The 19218-nt window shown below is 41.2% G+C and overlaps 1 protein-coding gene across 3 annotated transcripts in view; it reads right to left on the reverse strand.

Moving 5' to 3' along the window:
- JARID2 (jumonji and AT-rich interaction domain containing 2) overlaps nucleotides 1-19218 on the reverse strand; it is a 226087-nt gene that overhangs the window by 49678 nt on the left and 157191 nt on the right. For all 3 annotated transcript variants that reach the window (XM_064443643.1, XM_064443644.1, XM_064443645.1), the window contains 2 exons: nucleotides 15639-15808; nucleotides 1142-1318 (listed from right to left, as the gene is read on the reverse strand). In XM_064443643.1, coding sequence (XP_064299713.1) covers nucleotides 1142-1318; nucleotides 15639-15808 — 347 coding nt within the window. The remainder of the gene's footprint in view (nucleotides 1-1141; nucleotides 1319-15638; nucleotides 15809-19218) is intronic.

Consider the following 19218-nt stretch of genomic DNA (forward strand, 5'->3'; position numbering starts at 1 on the left):
ATGTATGTAACAAGGGCATCCTTTATAGAAAATTCCCTTTTGAAAGCAGAGATGAGGACAAGCCCAGTGAAATAACTGGGATCTACTAATCTATTCTTCAGAGCAGAGAGTAGCACAAAAGAACAAAAAAAAAAAAAAATCAAGCACATGTCACAACCATATCTCAGAAAGTGCACTACAGAGAGACCTTCCTCTCAGTCCTTCTACTAGGAGGAGGAAAGCTGAGTGGGCAGTGACCAGGAGGAAAGATTTTCATGGTAAACTAATACTGCGGAAGGGAACGGCGAGCACAGGCTCCATTTTGAAATTACATCAGGCAGAGTTTTTGTGATACAAGAGGTCTTGCTGGAGAGTGCACCGCATCACACAAGACTTTGGCAGTGGAGCATTATAGCAGGCTTAGAAAATTTTCAGTGTGACTTTTAGGTCTTCCATTTTACACTAGGTGATGTTGCAACATACACGGATCCATTTATCAAGGTATGGCACAAGGACATTGTGACAGAAATACTATGTAATGAATGCAGCTTTTGTTGGTTTGCAAAGAAATAACTGACTTGAAAAAACTTCTTCCATAAAACCTTTCAATTGACAGCATGAATGCAGTATCTTAACCTACTGCAATTGTGGTATCAATATTGCATGTGACAAACTAAGTGTTGCCCCGTCACATGCTTTGATAACACTTATGAACACTTATATTTAACTTTGATAAAATAAAATCATTCTAGATTAAACATCAGTCTCAAAAAAGCCAGAGAGAGAGTGACTGTGTGTGCCTATACATGTATGTGTGTGTCTATGCGTCTGTATAATTCCAGTGTGTGGGGGGTTTTGTTTTTTTGTGTGTGTGTGTGTATATATATATATATATGTATATATATATATATATATATATATATATATATATATATATATATAATTCCAGCCCTGCAGTTATAGTTCTACATCTGGTGGAGCTCAGATTGTCAGGAGAAACAGGTTAAAGCAGAAGATGCTAACACTACATCTCACTCCATTTTCCCATCATGGTCTGTATCCTTTTTCACTCCAGTCATAAGGATGGACAAGGATTAAGCACATTTAGCTCATAACTTTCTTTACCAGGCAGCGCAAGAGAACAGCACTATTTAGCACCTACCTTGCCCATTTGGTACATGTTTATGCGTTTTTCCTTTCCTGGGGGTTGACTGGCATGATGATGAAGCATTGTTTGTGGCTGTTTTTGTGTCCTCTGTCTCCTCCTCCTCTTCTTCTTCATCCTCGTCATCCTGAGAGCTTCCAAAATATACCATGTTGCTGGGCAGGGCTGGAGAACCTGATCATTATAAAGAAGTGGCTCATTAGCATCATTACATTCACTTACTGCACTAACCATATTGATCACAACCTACTTTAGTGTTATACATAGCAAGGGAAGACGGGGACTCGGAGATGGAAGGTCACACTAGTGCGTGACTAACTGGTGTTTTTTTATTTATTAATTTTTACCAACAGGATACGTATGTGCTTGAAAAGCAGAGGTGTCCCCCCCAAGCACATTCTATTCATATTTCAGACAATCAAACAGTCTTGCTACAAGCCCTAATTAATAGCTTTGTGTATTCAGAAAAGGACTAATGCACATGCTTAATTTCAAATGTGTGCTTAAGTGCCTTACTGAAGTCTTGACGCACAAACTAGAAGCTTACAGCTTTTCCAGAGAGAAGAAAAAAAAGAGCATTTACAAATCAATCTGCACCCCAGTAATATTTTTAGGTTATTATTACAATAAAATATTAGTATTTAAACTTCACAATGCTTTGCAGACCTCTATAGTATTGTACACAATGCTTTGCAGTATTCTGGTTCAATTTTAAACACAGAGGAAAACTGAGACGTTGAGATGCTTAAATTTGCCTAGCAGGTCCCTGGCAAAGGAGAGAAAAAGAGCAAAAGTCTCCTGATTCCTCGTGTGCTCCTCTTGAGGATGTTGCTTCTCATTTCTCGCTTCCCATGATGCTCACCCTAACCTGCCTTATTTGCACAAGGGTAATATACAACATGCAATTCAGTGAGAGAGAAGTGAGGATTCACAAGCTTAACAATAAAGGGTTGTAATTTAAATTTAACTCTTGCACAAAATTTCTTTTATGCGTGTCACACAACAGCGCATAGGCTTCCCTGCACTTCATCAGGAAACGACATGACTGTAGCAATCTAATACCTATTTTTAAATGTACAAATACTGTTGACAACTAATAGACACTTTCCCTTACGCCCCATATTAGTTTCTACTTTGAAATGAGTCTTCTCTCTATCCCCTGGAGGGGCAGGTGCCTTAGGAGCCTTCTGCTTATTCACGAGACGACTTTTTTGGTGAAGAACAGGAAAAAATAGAAAGTCAACAGAAGTGGAGACTGGGGACTCATTGCTTCAATTATTTTCCTGTAGCTAAATAAAACAAAGAACAAAGACAGCTGGGCTACAGACCAACAACACGAAGTAGGGGCTATTTGGCTGATGCTTCCTTAGGAAACGCTTCTGGCTTCAAGCTCTTCAGAACGGCAATTCTGCATTTTGTTTGGTTTTGAGCTGTTGGTGTTGCCATTGCCAACAACTAACTAAAGCTTATTTTTGGGTTGCATATTTTCTGCTCCTACCAGGTTTGTACAAAATACTCTTAACTACAAAAAATTACATTTTAATTAATGGATACCTAAATACGGTGCAAAGACTGGGGTAGGCTGTTTCTGCAATGAATCATCCTTTCCTGAGTGTATTGGTTTTAATTGGGATGGAGTTAATTTTCTTCATAGTAGCTAGTATGGTGCCATATTTTGGATTTGTGACCAAAACAGTGTTGATAACACAGGAATATTTTAGCTATTGCTGAGCAGTGCTTGCACAGTGTCAAGGCATAATTTTTTCCTGTTTCTCACCCCACCCTACCAGTGAGCAGGCTGGGGGCACACAAGAAGCTGGGAGGGGACACAGCCAGGGCAGCTGACCCCAACTGACCAAAGGGATACTCCATACCATATGATGTCATGCTCAGCATATAAATTTGAGGAAGAAGCAGGAAGGGGGGATGTTCGGAGTGATGGCGTTTGTCTTCCTAAGTAACCATTACACATGATGGAGCCCCTGCTTTCCTGGGGATGGTTGAACACCTGCCTGCCCATGAGAAGTAGCAAATTAATTCCTTCTTTTGCTTTGCTTTCACTCGCAGCTTTTGCATTACCTATTCAACTGTCTTTATCTCAACCCATGAGTTTTTGGACTTTTACCCTTCCACTTCTCTACCCCATCCCACTGGGGGGCAGTGAGTGACCGGTCATGTGGGGCTTAGTCCCCCACCTGTGAAGACCTTTGCTTTTGGTCTCTCCCCTTTGGGACTGCGGCTGCCGTGGGGAGAAGCAGAGAGAAACTCCCCACCAGCCCCCCATTCTGTGCATCGGTGGTAGCCCTCGGACAACTAGAAGAAACACTACAGTAGGACACAACAATTCTTCCCCTCTGAAGTAACGTACGTATTAATCCATCCAACCTAGACATAAATATATGGACACATATGGTTAGCCTGGGGGAAAGCCTTTTGCATTCCACAACTTTCATATTTATATAGACTAATGATCAAATTAAGACTGCTGACATATTTCAAGGCATGGGAGCTATAGCAGCTTACAGAAAACTTTGCGTTTTTATGCAAGCCCAGAACTTTTTGGCACACCCTTAAGCAATCAACCACAGTAGGTAAGAGGTGCTGATAGGCACATTAATTCTTCTGCTTGGAAGGGAGCTTTAAATCTCAACAGCAACTAACTGGAAAACTCCAGAACAGTTACTCTAGGACAGTGCTGCCTGAAAAAGAAATTGCCTTTTTCCTTCCATCTAGGCACCCAAATCTGTGGTATTGATTCAGAAGTCATTAGGTCTGCAAGTCTGTACTGTGCATTCAGTTCTAATCAGGAGCTGAAGTCTGGCACCATCAGCATATTAATGCATTGACAAATGATGGCAGTAAAAGAAACTTACTGTTAGGAACCCTCAAAATGAGATTCAAACACAGACTAAAATCTCTCTATTATAATTAGAGAAAGAGTCAGAAATTTTATCCTTCCAAGACACTAAAATAGAAGAGCAGATATAACATTTATTCTCTAAGCCTCATCTTCCCTAGTGTTCCACAACCCTGAGCTTTTTGTCAGCTGCTTTCAACAGCAACCAGAAAAAAAAATTATCATCTGCAACACAAATGTTGTTACAAAATGTTATTACAATAGCAATCTTTTTTTTTTTTTAAAGCACAGAATAAAATATCGTACTGTGTCATTCTGCTTAGAATGGAGGGAGGGTCTAACTCAAGTGCAAGAGCAGATACAAACTTCACCTGAATCCTGGTCTTCAATCATTGTAATCTCAGTGCATAAATCTTTGGTCAGAATGACATTTTTTAATTCTTTCCAATCGAGAACTATGAACAACAATGGTTAAACTGCATTCCTGGGACAGCTGGGACTGTTTGGGAAGTACATTTCCAGATAAATTAGACTAGCAAGGTCCAATAACACAGGAGAGTCCTGCTAGCCCTCACTTCACTGATCTAAGTGCTCTGCAATATGAGACCTCGGAGAAAAGCTGGTGTTCAGTCTGGGTCGCCTCCTCCCCTCCTCCTGCCCCCAAGCTTTTCCTATATATTTATTAAAGCTGACTTGCAAAACAGAAAGAAGAAAAAGGCTGAACACATGCATTTTTGTTCTATTTAAGCATTGTTATGGATGGAAGACACTGAAGAAATCTAAAAGCTTTGAGTTTTCTTGCTTATTTTTTATATTAGAATACTATATTTTTATCATTGTCTTTTATAATAAGATTTCAGTTCTGGAGTAGCCTCAGATACTGAGAACTTCTTCACACCTATGGGTTGAGCTGGTTGAAATCACTTTCCTTTTAAGTCTATGTAGCTAAACATATCCAAAAGGCTTAGAAAACACTGGTTTAAAATACTGAAACAGGCTGCTCAAGCTCAAGATACTGCAAATTTGTTTTATGAGCAAACTGAAGGGAATAAAAGCCTGTAAGTACATCGTGATTTCATCCAAGTTAAAAGAATTACAATTATGTTGATTAGGCAACACCTAACATGTAAATGTGAGTGGTTGACAGGCACTGGTGGTTTACACCAAGCAAAGATCTAAGAGAACCCCCCAGGACTCCTCTTACGGAAATAAAACTCAGACTTCTCATGTCTGAAGAACTAATGAAGCTCATACGAACAAAGCTGCACTGTTAAGAATGGAAGCTAGGTGAGCACTCACCTTATTTATTACAATAAAGATTCCTGTCCTAAATATCCCTCACAATCTCTGAGACCAGACAGGGATGCGTATATGATGCCACAGCCTACCTCTACAGGGGAACCCAGTTGTTATTCAAAGCTGCTAATTTCTGTAAACAATACTAAGCAGTATTATTGTAACCACATCTAAGACCATTGGACATGTGGAGAAGAATGTGCACTCAAGAGCTGGTTTGTTTTTTCCAACTATATCAGTGGGACTAACAAAATATATTGCCCTTCCTCATAAATCTGGCCTGTCTTCATCTCAAGTTAAGAACATGGTGGTTTTCCTTACAGACAGACTTAGTTGAGAGTTGTTGCTCTCAGGTTTCTCCCTGTATAACACAATTTTCATGACAAATAATATGACAGCAAGATGATAAAAACCATCCAAAATGGCATGAGAATAAGGAAAACTGCAGGTTCACCAGATGCATATATATACACAGTCACAGAGCATACAGTTGTGGGTACCTTCTTGATTTTTTAATTTACAACACGCTATTCTGCACGTTTTAGTCTTTGTCTGGATGCACTCAGTAACAGAAACCCGCAGAGCAGTTATGTCGGTTCATTCTTGCACATATTTTGCCAGCCAGACAGCAAGAGTAAAGATGAGCAATCATCCCTCCTCTTCCTCTTGCCCCCCCCAGCACCAAGGCATGATTCTCAAAGCCTACCCAGGGTAATCTAAAGAGTGACATTGGAATTTAATTAATAACCAACAGCAAAAGGGAAGAGCTGCAGTGCTCTGGATAGAGGACAACATCTGTGCCTGGGGAGGTGGTGCATGCCAGGTCTCAGCACTCTAGGTATATAATTCCCCCCTTCCTCACTTTCCATCCCCAAGAAAACAGCATTAAAATCTGCGAGAGAGTTATGAGAGCCTGTGGCTGTATTGAATTTTACAAGTCTCCTTCTGTGCTGGGAGATCCCAAGTTGTGCAGGCAGCTGCTACCATGGGCCCTGCAGTGGCGGAAGGGGGAGAGCAGGGGAGCAGCCCTCCAGCACCTGGGGAGAGCACGCAAGCAGCCCTCCACATTGAGAAACCCATCCTGCCATGCACCCAATCAGCAGGTGCCTGAAAAACCTGCTCACTCAGCAAATCTGATGGTAATCTAGAAAATAAAATTTTACTTCCCACCACTTATTTAGAAGACACTTCATACAAGGAACCATCTAGACTGTCTCTGGCTGTGTGGACATTTTTCTTGGCATCAAAAATGGTCTACAGAGCATCTACCTCCATCTGGCCTCTTGTTCATATTCCTGTGCCACCACCTCAACTGTGGCAGTATAATTTTTTTGTGGGGCCATGTGGTGAATCAGGTCAGGGAACTGATTCAGATTAAAATCCCAGGCTAAGGAAATTAAAGTCCATTAATAAATGCTGTAACTGTAATGTAATGTTACAAGCTCTCAAGTAAAGATTTGGAAAATTTCTATGCACACTTTTTCTTATTGAATGCGTAGCTTAATATATCATTTTATGTTATGAAACAAAACATGAAACACAGTATGTTTCCAATCTCATGTAGGAGCTGCACGTTTTACATTCTGTCCTGATGATGTCTAGGCACACGCTTCCTAAATGTTTTTTATTTTTCCCCCTCAAGACAGTTGATTTGTTTTGCATCAGTATTTGCATAAAAGCACTTGCCCTCACAAGAGAATACATTGAGGAGGAAGGAAAAGCCGTGGCAGAAGTACTAAGCTGAAAGAAAGGGCACGCAGCAGCAGCAGAGCAGGAGGGAGGGGCTCAGATGTGTTGGGGCTGGAGGAAGAGGTGAGCGGCGAGGGGTAAGTTAGCAGATGGACACAGGCTGCCGGAGCAACGGGAGAAGGAAGATACCGAAAGAATTACTGACATTAAATAGTAACAAATATAGTAAAGCAGGAAGGACACCTTGTATCGAGCCGCTTTAACCAGAGTATATCTGATAGTGCTGTTGACCTGATCTGGACATGTGCCACTCACCTTTTCCCACTTAACAATTTGCTGTTAACTCAGAGTTGAGAGCAGAAAAGCTATGGCCAAGGCCAGGCAGCAACCTGGAGGGAACTTCCCAGCCCCCTCCCCCTCCTCCAAATCACTGCGGGAAGGCCAAGTTGCCAAAGCTGGCCCTCATCATGCGATTTTGAAAGCCTAACAAATCGCTGTGACTGACTGAGGGATTGCAAGCCATGCGGAAAGCTCAGACAGCTAACACAACCCCAGGTACCCTCTCCTCACCAGTATCAGAGCAGCAGTTACTGCTCCTGTGATCAGATACTGCTGTGGTGGCAAATTTTGAGAAAGTCATTAATGGTGAGTTGTCTTTTTTAAATTCACTCATCATGGTTACAATGAGCTATGAATTATTACAAGAAGGGAACATATGCAGCTCTTTAAAAAAAATTAGGTCTGAAGTATGTTGGCAACTGTTTCCGTCAGTATCTGCAGTTTTGTTATTGAAATTCTCTTGAGTATTTTTGTCTTCGCTCCTATTGTGAGAGCAACACAAAAGAAAACCTAACCATATAGGAAAAACAATTACCACAACTATACACAAAGTGTAGCCTAATGCATATGAAAGGATGACAAATGTATCTTATGTCCTCTGTTATTATAATTTGATGCTTATACAACAATAAGTACAAAGCAAAATATGGGTTTTTTTAAGCCATGGTGCTGCTTTTAGCAGTTTTCTTGGAAAGATGTTACCCTTTGCATATGCAAAATTCAGGCTTGATACTAACAGTAGGCAGAATTGATGCTTATGCAACCTGTACACACAGATGCATTGACCTCAGCAGCAAGTGCCTGATTAATAGAATAAACTATACTCTTTTTCAGCCATTTTATTTTACTAATGAGGTTATTAATTTTTTTTATTTGACAAATGTGTAATTTTCCCTCCTAAATTACGGTATGTTTTGTTTCTCATTATATTACATTAACTTTTGTCTTGGACTAGCTAAACATATTAAAAAACCTCTGAATTTGGATCTGAAGAGTGGAATCAGAAGTATGGAAAGTGCATGCGCTTTGCCAAAAGCACTATTTCATTACTCTTCAGAATTAGCTGGCAGTGTTTCTACAATATTTACTGAAGTACAAACCAAATGTTTTCATCTGGACAGGATTCAAACCCTGGTATGTTACAACCACAACAAAAATCATCTCAATCCAAGAGGCTTCTCTGTAATTTGGGCTGTGGTTTCTGCAAAATTGGAGGATTCTTCTCCATGAATTATTTACACCAACTCCCCCTCTAGCTCCTTTTTTTTTTTTCCCCTCCTAACAATTAAACATAACCCAGATGTGCTTTGGAAAAATCTTAAAACAATTTAAGACATCAGAATGATTTAAGCACAAGGCAGGTCAAGGTATGTGGGACTTAAGCCTGCCCCGATAAACATGCAGCATGCCAAGCCCTACAACGAGCTGCGTCCAGAGGTTTGGCTTCTCCTCTGACACACGGCCCCATTTTGGGGCTGTATGCAGGTGGAAAAACCTTGCCTCCCAAATGCTCCCAATGTACTGGCATCTCAATGCTTAAAATTTAGGGCCTGCTGCTCATTTATTATATGTCCTACTTATTATGTTCTGGCAGGACAGCGCCAAGTCCCTGAAGTGTGAATAAATGTAATTTATGCCCGCACTTCATGGTCGTTTCACAGAGCAAGGCTAAAAGAGAATGAACTGCACAAACTCTATAGGAAAGAGCAACTGTATCTCACTTGTCTGACTCTACCTGCAGGAACAGTCCCAGAGGGAGCTCCCCAGTGCCTGAGCGAGAGGGAGGAAAAGGCCATCCCAAGTACAGAAATAAAACAGATCTCAAACATGCCGATGCTCAAACTCTCCCTTCTTCTGCTGTTGTACAAATCACAAGATGGTTAGTGTAACGGCTAGCTTATCGGCTAGTGTAGTGACATAAAACCCATTTTCTTCTCGGTCCCTTCTTCAAAACAGTACAGCTAAAACCAAAAAGCCAAAGTAAAAATTGTTCCTTTTCTAGGGAAATGGAGTAAGGTTGGGGAAAGGCAGGAATCTGCAGGAAAAAAAAAATGTTCACTTTCCAAAGTTAACAAAACACACACCAGAGTACCAGACTACTGAATATTAAAAAACAAACAAACCAATCCTACCCCAAAAAACCAAAAACTACCACACCAACCAAGCAGAGTGCTTCTTCTCACATCTACAATTCATATCTGACAATCTCAAGGCAATTTACCTCCACTGACATGGCTAGATTTGGCAGTGAACCTCAAAACCATCACTTCCCACATATACTTCAACCCCCGACTTCATGTTCCTCTCCACCATGAACAAGACAAGTCTGCAAGTGCCAAACCAATGCGCTGCCATTCCCAAACGACTACCAGGCTGTGTTTCATACCCAAGAGATCCTGAGCCACATCTCTAGCACAAAGTAAGTCTTCCGGGGAGCACTGAACCTATGGTAGGTTCACAGTTACAGAAGCAGGCTCATGGTTTTCCGGCTGGGAAGAAGGGCAGGAATTGCCTTTGCCAGAATACTTTACGTTGCCCACCTGGGCACTGAAAACTGTGGGCAGCAAGGTTTTGAAGTGCTGCTGCTGCCACTGCAGCACTCAGATTTTTTCCCAGTAGCTCATCAATAATCAACGTCCAGCTACGCCAATACAGATACACAGAGTTAAACAATTATCCTCATTTTACAGAAAAACTAAGGAGCTTGCTGAGGGACTCGGAGTAAGTCTGTGGCAAATACAAAGGCTGAACCGCAAGATTTGTCTCCTGTTTCCATGAGTTTATTTCATCCTGTGGCTTTTTGCAGGGGTAGATACTGGAATCATTAACATCAGAAAGGGGCCCCAAAACAGGAAGAGCACGGAAAAACTTTCATTCAGCTGCAGTACTACACACAGGCTACTCCATCTTGCACTCAGCAGCGCTTCCCAGCTCTTAAATCTCCCAGTAGGTACACACTGATGTGAAGACATATCCTCTGCTGCATGCCTGGAAGGATGGCCCTCCAGCAGTGCTCCCATCCCCTGGGAAGGAATAATGCCACGGTGTTGGTCGCCAGGCTCTCTGTGTTCTTCATACACGTGCTGTTCACTGTGAGCCACATACTCACTTCTCCTTGCCAACACTGATTTGTCCTAAACCACTGCGAGAGCAAGTTACCAGCCCAGAGCAGCACGTTCCACAGGTGGAGTAAATGGTTGCACAATGAGAAATACATCATATTTTACACTTCAATGTTACTCCTAACTTTAAAAAAGAACTTCGAAATTGTGAGATTACAGTTACTAAAGCAAGCAAATTTTTATGAAATGGCTTGTGCAATTAAGATTCAACACCCCGAAATTTATTCTTGTATTTTCAATCTCTGACAATCAAAGATTGACATCTTGATGTCAATTAAGAGACAAAACCTAAAATTTTAGTCTCAAAACCCAAATGATTTAACAACTAAAATTGATAAAAGGCTTCTTCCAGTATTTTAAACAAATTATTGTATGTCTGCATGTTTTAATATTATTTTGGAATTCTAAAAACTAACCCAGACTGCAAAGTATTTTTGGACAGTGTCAGCATTTTGACGCTTTGCTTCCAGCTTAATCAAGTTGCTGTGCTATTTAATGTGCTTACTCTGATCTGGTGAGCATGTCTCCAAGGTGGCAACATGCTCCCTTGGAAGGCTGGTGCTTCAAGAATATGATTCATGCAGTCACCTGCTCTCAAAGTCCAGCGTTCCTATTGATATTAGCTACTAGGCAAGTGTACCTTCTGCCTCGTTAAAAGTTAGGCAAATTCACAGCTGTTTTCTAACATGCCCAAAATTAAGAGCTCCCAGGTTTTTTATTTTGGGGTCTCTCCTGCTGTAATGGAAAACCTCTGCAGGTATCTACTGGCACAGGCAATCCCTCCTATTAAGACTTGAGAGAGAACACTGGGATCAAAGGCCCCCAAGCCTACCATCCAAACAACACATTTAAAAAGCCTGTTTAAGAGCAAACTGTGAGAGGACTGGGGCACTGAATTTTGGAAGTTACTGAAGTTTAGACAAACGTTCTATAGTGAGATCTTCTGCTTTGGTTTTGCAAAATTGTAATAAATCATCAGATCATTAAGTCACTGCAGTACTCAAAGAAAACGAACAGCCACACGTTTTGCGGAACAGTTGTTAGAAGAGCCTGAAAACTCAATTTGTGAGATCTCAATTAAACCGTCTTTATTTAGGAATCCCTGAAATTCTCTAGCATGTAACTCCCAGAGGCCCAGCTTAATTAGAAAATTGATCATGGGAAAACTTCTTAAAATGTAGGCTCCTAATCATAGCCTTCCTATTACCACCTTTTGCCAAAGATCTATTGCTCACAGGGAGTTTCTCCTTCCCCCTTTAGCCTTGTATTATTCCACTCACAATATTTTTAACCTGTAAATAATTACAGAGACAAAAGGTAACTGAAATGCACTGTAATGGAAGTTATTAAGAAAAATTTGATCAGAGGTAGAAAATACAGTAAAAGTGAAAGCTGTTGTACAACTGCATGTTGATGACACACTCATATCTACACACATTGCTGAAAGATACTAATTATGCCCCTGGCAAAGTGCATACGGGCTCCTTCAAAGAAGCTATTAAAGATAAGAACGCTGCAGACAAACACTTCAGAGATATTCCCTTCTTCTTGTGTTGGAAATTCTAGGTCACCAAAAAAAAAAAAAAATAGGAGGAGGATTTTAAAATAATAGAAAGCAGGGGAGCCTTGCCAAGTCTGGTCAGTTAGATGTATTCCAGGGTGCTCAGGTATTCAGCAACTGTTACAGCTTTTCATTCTGTTCCGCTTACCTTTAAAGAAGTAATTAGTACATTGTATTATCAAATCGGGAGTTCAAAAAACAAACTAATTAAAAATATATCTGAAGTCCTTAGTATTCTGGATAATGAAACCAAGCAGGTCATCTTGGTTCAATTATCCCCCTTTGAAATTATGGGGTGCTTTAAAAAAAAAAAGTAAACAGAAGTGATTTGAATCATTAGATTTTCTGACACATAGCAGTAGGCCAGGTAAATAGGACTTCCTTTCCTAAGTATGGGACCTTGGGCACTTCAAGGGCCTTTATTCCATGTTGTCACATGATAGTACTGCTTCATCACTCCCAGAATTCGGCTGCTTCTGCTTAAAATAAACACCCCAGGGTACCAAAGAGTGAACTTGTAGTGGTGATGGGATTTTTAAATTTCTCTGTTTAAAAATAGAAAATGAAAGTGCATGCTGACATGGTGTGATAAATTTACACTGTGCTTCTGACACTGCTGCTGGGTGTGGTGGGACAAGGACAGACACATGACCACAGAGCTGTTTTCCCACCAGTCCTGGAGAAGACTCCCTTGCCAAACAAAAGCTTTGATCATGAATGTAGGGGCTATATCATCAAAGCATTTTGAATGACTAGGACCTAAGAGAGTCCCAATTTAAAAAAAAAAAATTTTTTAATTACACAAAAATGGGGATTTACTGTCCTGGATCTTATCACTGCTACACTTACTACTAAACAATTTGCAAAGTGCTGAACTGACAGCCAGTGAGTATGCTTTTATTTCCATGTGATTGTATGTTGCATTTCATCATGGAAGTGCAAACAGCCAGAGCTGGACAGATGTATCTGGACGGAAGTCAGACCAACCACATGTCCCACCATGCAAGCAATTTTGAATCCCTCAACATTTCAATAAATAATATCACAGAGGTTCAAAACCCAACAAACCCCTTCCAGAAAAAAAAAAAAAACAACAAACACTGCATAGGGGAGACTTGTAATAAGTAAGCTGCTGGCTCTTCCCTCTCCAAGCTCACTGATCCCACCACAGGAGCAGCACCAAACTAAGTCTGCCAGTGCCCTGGAAAGCCACTTGTGGTACCTTTCTAGAGCTGGATGTACCAGCAGGCTGCTATATGAACTCTCTGCAAGCATATTAGGAACCAGTTTCCACCTCCTTTTTTCCAATGGGCACATCAGAAGAGACAACCACCTAGAGCTAAACCTCCTGAGGGACCAAACGGGCACAATCTCAGGCAGCCAGGACCTTCTGAAGGACACAGTAGTACAGACACTGAAGCCAGAACCATGCTAGCACCAATTTCAACAACCCCACTCCTTTTCCTTCCAAGCCTTCTGCTCCTCCACAGGTATGTATCCAGGTAGCTGATGTCTAAGAAGATTCCACCCTGTTTTTACTGGCTGTTTTCAGGCTTGATACCAGGGTGATGGAGCAATAAGCTTGTGGAGGTGCTGAAACAGCAAGCTGTCAGCTTCCCCTTTCTGCTTTTCTTCAGCCTGTTTAAACAGACCAAGAAAATGTCATGTGTGGCACTCACAGCAGATTTTCCCTCGTGGTTTTTAATATAATTGTAATTGTGATCTTGCCGTCTGAACGCACGTGTTGTCTGAAATATATGAGTACTCCTGCATGCTGAAGAAATTAGGAATGAATTGCAAGTTCTTAATTGACAGTACAAAACATCAATTATTCTACAGATGAATAACAAAGAAGAAAATTACAGGTGCAAGAGCTAAACAGCCACTGATTAAAATAAAAAAAAAAAAAATCAACAAACCTTCTGAATGAAGCACTGGAATAGGACAAAAGTACCATGCTTCCCATTTGCATTGTTAAAGCAGAATGCTAAGAGATAGTAGGAAATAAAAATTGAGATAAGGCACATCCCCACACAGGTTGCCTTTAAGTGCAAGTGCCTTCAAAGCTATAAATAACACATGCTTAGTTAGCAAGCAGTGGAAACAAGCGTGTGAGTGCAGCCATGTGTGCTCACACACATACACACACACGCACACACCATCTGAATTTTCCCACCAACAACTGTGGCAGTTGGCCCAGATCACAGCAGTGACACGCTGCCAACAGGCTGATCAACCTCACAGCAGACTAAATTAGAAATACATTTCCACAGATTAAATTTCAGAGGACTGTGATGCCACTTTAAACTCCATTAGATTCTGCTCCTCGTAGTCCTTTAAACAAACACAAAAGCTAGCAAACCACCCCCCTCCATGCCCTCCACCCACCTGCTTTACCAGAAGTCCCAACAGGATGGAGGCTCCGTATTGGACCAGAGTCAAGACAGATAAATTAGCAACCAGTCTAAAGCTACCACTAGCCTCAAACCTCACAGAAGAGAAGAAGAAAGAAAACAAGCCATACTTCATTAAGTGAGGAAACCTCAACAAGAAGCTATGGGTGGTGTTGACCAGTGCTGCTAGCAGATGCAACTCACACCTTGGAACTGGAAAGGGGAACTCAAACTCATGCTTTGAAGGATTCAGTCCACTAGGTAAGACTTTTGCAGGCAAGCCCTTGGACAAATGTACACCCTTTCAGCAGGTAATGGGACAAAACAACAGCAAGAGGCCTCGATCCAGCACATCAAGGATGGAGCGGTGACTAGCCAAGGGGATGGCAGGTGGGGCACCTGCCAAAAGAGAAACATACCACAAGAGCTAACACGACAACTGGGAATTTAAACTGAGAGATGCTATTTTCAGTACATGACTTGGGACACAGGGCCATGGCAAGTCCCAAGAAAAATCACCACTCAGGTAAGGTCTCTTCTTTAGCTTAATCTGGACAGTCAGCTGTACCTCATGCTAAGGTCCCCAAGTCTGACATACAGGCTTGCAGACACACACCATACAGCTCCAGCCAGGCTCAGGCACCTGTAACCGTGAGATAATTTGTATATCTCGCTATACAACTTCAGATGCCTCATCTGCACTTGGGTTGCAGGGTGGAGTTGATCACCTGTTTTAATTACCACGATGGGAACAATCTAGCTCCTGGGGCAGCTAAGAACAAGGGCAACCCCTCCGCCCACTGTCAGATGAAAAGCCTCCCACAGATCAAACAATAAAGGACAGTGAGTAGGCAGGGAAGGGGAATTTCCAACCAGATTTCTCCTCTTGCAGGAACAAGTACTCAGGCAAGTTAAGCACTTCTTCAGTTTATAGTCAGACAAAACAAAGGAGGATGGGGAGGACTTAAGATTGCTACACAAAAACCCATTCAGGATAACAGAGTGCTAAGCATAAAAGAAATTTCCTTTTGCACTATTACCGGCCTCATTTTATGGTCTCTACAACCATGAACTTGAATGCTCCTGCTGCAGATACAGTCAAATCACTGAGCTGAAATGCACACAATATATTCAAGTGTAGCACCAGTACATTTGTCTAGCTGCTACTCAGTGTGTGTGATGCTACGGCTTGTTCTTAGAATGAGACTGTCCCCCTAGGCTGCTGCAAGACTCCTACCTCGAAGACAGAGGAAAGTGAGAAAATCTTCTGTCTTGGGCTTCCTTTTGGAGAGGTCAGAAATCTGAGTGGCGGGAGGGGGTAACAACGGCTCCACTATCTTTATTGGAGTTGTGCTGGGACTGTTTGGCTGGGACTGAGCAAACTTCCTTTGTGCTTGCAGCCTTGGCCTGTGGAAACAAAAGCATATCAGAAGCACGTTAGGCAGAACTTGCAGGAGAGACATCAGAACCAAAAAATTCACCTTTAAAAAAAAAAAAAGAAAAAAAGAAAAAAGAGAGAGAGATCTGAATCTGTCTCCCACCAATATCATATCTCTACCTGAGTCGATTGTGAAGACAGTATTTTATTTGCTTTACCCTTTGGTATTTTTGCTGACAATTTGGAAACGCAGAAAGGAAACATCTTGACTATAAAATCTGTGACTACTATTTCATATGTTCCGAGTATTTTCTTGCATATCATACAGTTACAGTTTACCATTCACTTATTTGGAAATTAAATCTGTATTTTGCACCATGAAAATGTATCTTTTTTTTTTTTTTTTACAGTGTTAGTGTTCTTTGCTTCTTGTTTTTAATTAATTTACAAATGAGGTTTATTTTAGCCCTATTAAGGTTTTAATTCATTCCAGTCTGCTAGAATCTTATTTACATGGTAAAATATATATTAATAGATAAAGTATGTTAGTGCCCAGTTCTACAGAATCAAATCAAAACCTTTAGGGAAAGATATTTCTGACAGAGAAAATAGCAGGTCAAAGCCATTAGAGTTTTGCTCCCTTGGCCACAGCCTAGAAGACAGTAAGCAAGGAGGTCGGGGTGGGGTTAAATAGTATTTGTGACAAATTTGTAAGAATGAAGGACATGCATGGTGTGAATTTGTCTCAGTCTGGTACTGGGTGACGGACTGACTCTCTCTGATAAGTTTTAGAGCATGCCTGGGTACAGCTGTAGGAAATGAATGGATGCAGGTGGTTTTGGCACTCAGGCTGCAAATTATTTCAAGCCTATCTGAAGGCTCTGATTAACTGCTAGGTGGCAATGAATATGATTTTCCTTAATATGTCTAGAACGCAAATTGGTATTACGGAAAGCGCTTTGGGGCAGGACAGATACCCGGAGGGGGTCTCACTGGGAACCTGGCTTGGCTCAGCATTTAAGAACATGCTAATTTCTCACTTAAGCAACTGGGATTCTAATTATGATCTTTATTACAGCTTCAAAAAGGAGAGAAGCTACTGAAAGAACTTAAAACCTCATTGAGAAAGGATGCAATTTTATGTCATTTTCTTCCCTAATAGCAGAGTATTTACATAATGTCAATCTGAAACACGTTATCAAATAACACTGAAGGAAAAGCCAGGTCTTGTCACTCTGTGGCAGGCTTGACTGTTATGACTTAAGGAAAGCACAATTATTGTTCAGTGTGGATGAAACACATAATTGGCAAACCTCTTCTTTTTCATGGATATTAAACTTAAATAGTTGGGTAAGAAGAGGTTTGTTACTGTATTTTAAACTTCTGCAATTTTGTGGCTAAAATACAAAAAAAAACCACCCTGAAAATCCCAGCAGTGTTTGTACATGTATACACGTCCCCTAATGACAACAGAGAACAAAATCAGCATTCAGCAATTTTCTCCCTAAACTCTGCATAAAATTGTCCATGTATTCACTCTCCAATCCCAAGTCCCCAAACAACAAAAAATACCAGCCATTCTTACTTCTTATTTTTATCTCCTTAATGGCAAATATAACATGGTGTTGATAATTTCTTTTATCATGGTGCTCGTAATTTGTGAACTGGAACTAAAAGACTATTGAACAAATATACTTCCTCATATCTATGAACAATTATCTTTCCAGAATGAAGGTCTTGTATAGATCTGCCTGTATATCCCCAAAATTATTCAGATTGCCTTGCAAAGCCCATCTGCTTGAAGGAATAGGAGGACTCCAGCACAGGATAAATTGGATTTTAATTTTAACCAACTACATTTCTATCACCAAAACCACACTTGTGGCCAGAGAAAAACGCTTTGCTCTGGTTTCTGTACTGCACAAAAAGTATGCTCTCTTGCCAAAAAAACAGACTATAAAGGTTAGCAAGCAACCATGCCTGCTGCTCTCATCTGCACAGTGATTTTTTTCCATTGATGTGCTTCCTCAGCTGGGCTGTTAAAAACATACACTATCCACTCACCACATCTCTGAAACTACCTACTCAAATCTCATGTGATCAAAGAAAAGCAGCAGGGAGGACTCCACAACCACCACCACCCCAAAAGTAAAGGTTAAGCCTGTTTCATGGTTCAAAATTAACCCTTTGCAGCAAGGATCGGCCAGGGCTGAGGGCTGTCTGCAGCATCCCTGTTATTGGTCCTTAGAACACTGGAAGAGGAGATTAGGGAATGACTTGCAAGTTTGGCACAGACATGACATGAATAGTGAATTGAAAGTCCTTTAGGTTCGGTCTGTCTTTGAATATACACTCTCCGCTAGACATCGATCCCCAGTACAAACAATTTCCTACTCATTTTGCTTGCCTGCTTCCCTTGGGGCACGCGGCCTGGCCTGGCAGCATCACCGGCTCTTCAAGACCCACCATGCTCCCACAGGGCCCTTTCTTTTCAGTGAGGACAGTGAAAATGTCAGATCTTCCCTCCACCCAACTTCAGGCTACGACCATGAACTTTTGCGGCTTCCCCGGGGAGGCTGCAGAGACTTGTTGCTATATGGTCAGATATGTCTGAGATGCTTCTGCTCTCACACCTCTGTTGATGTTTGCTGTACTTCTTCCTGCTTGGTTTGAGCTCACCAGTGCCACAAAAACGGGCCTGCTCCTTATGAAATACCAATTTTTTAAAAAAACCTTGAGCAGTTACAGGGCGTAAGCATTACCAATTCGATTTATGAATGCTAGTAAATGAAGGTGCCCTTTTGAGACTGCAGCATTCTTTAGGTTTCTGCAACAACTATTGTTCTTTGCAGGGACAGGCATGTGCTCCAGAGGCTTCTACTTCAATGCCTGAGGGTGTACAGAGTAAGCCCTGAGCAAAAACCAAGCTATTCTGTAGCTACAACCCATTGGGATCAGGCATTAAGGTTAGGAAACAAATGCGAAACTTTTAAGCAGCTTTTGGTCCAGATTTGTGTAAAGAGGACCAGTTTCAAAGGTGGGCCAGCAAAGGAAAAACACATACATTCAAAACATGGGCAACAATTTAACACTGCTTCCTTGTGAAGGAGTGTATGCATCTTAATAACCTCATATGGCCTCATGAAAACATCTAGAAGCATAAAACCAATTATTTTGGGTATGGTTTCACATTACACTTAATCCAATATAAGTGTGAAGCTGCTGCCAAAACAGGAGGTACCCCTCCTCCACTACGGTTACATCAGATGAAGCATAGCAGCCTGTTATACTCACTTATACACCACTTCTGAGCAAGGCAGAATAGGTAAGAAAGTGATAAAAGCACTCAGAAAGACATTCTGTGTGTGTGATGTTGTCTACCTGGAGTTTAGTAAAGCCTTTGACATCGTTTCCCACAGCATTCTCCTGGAGAAACAGA

The sequence above is a fragment of the Phalacrocorax carbo genome, chromosome 2 (genome assembly GCF_963921805.1).
Source record: "Phalacrocorax carbo chromosome 2, bPhaCar2.1, whole genome shotgun sequence".
Classification (NCBI taxonomy): domain Eukaryota; kingdom Metazoa; phylum Chordata; class Aves; order Suliformes; family Phalacrocoracidae; genus Phalacrocorax; species Phalacrocorax carbo.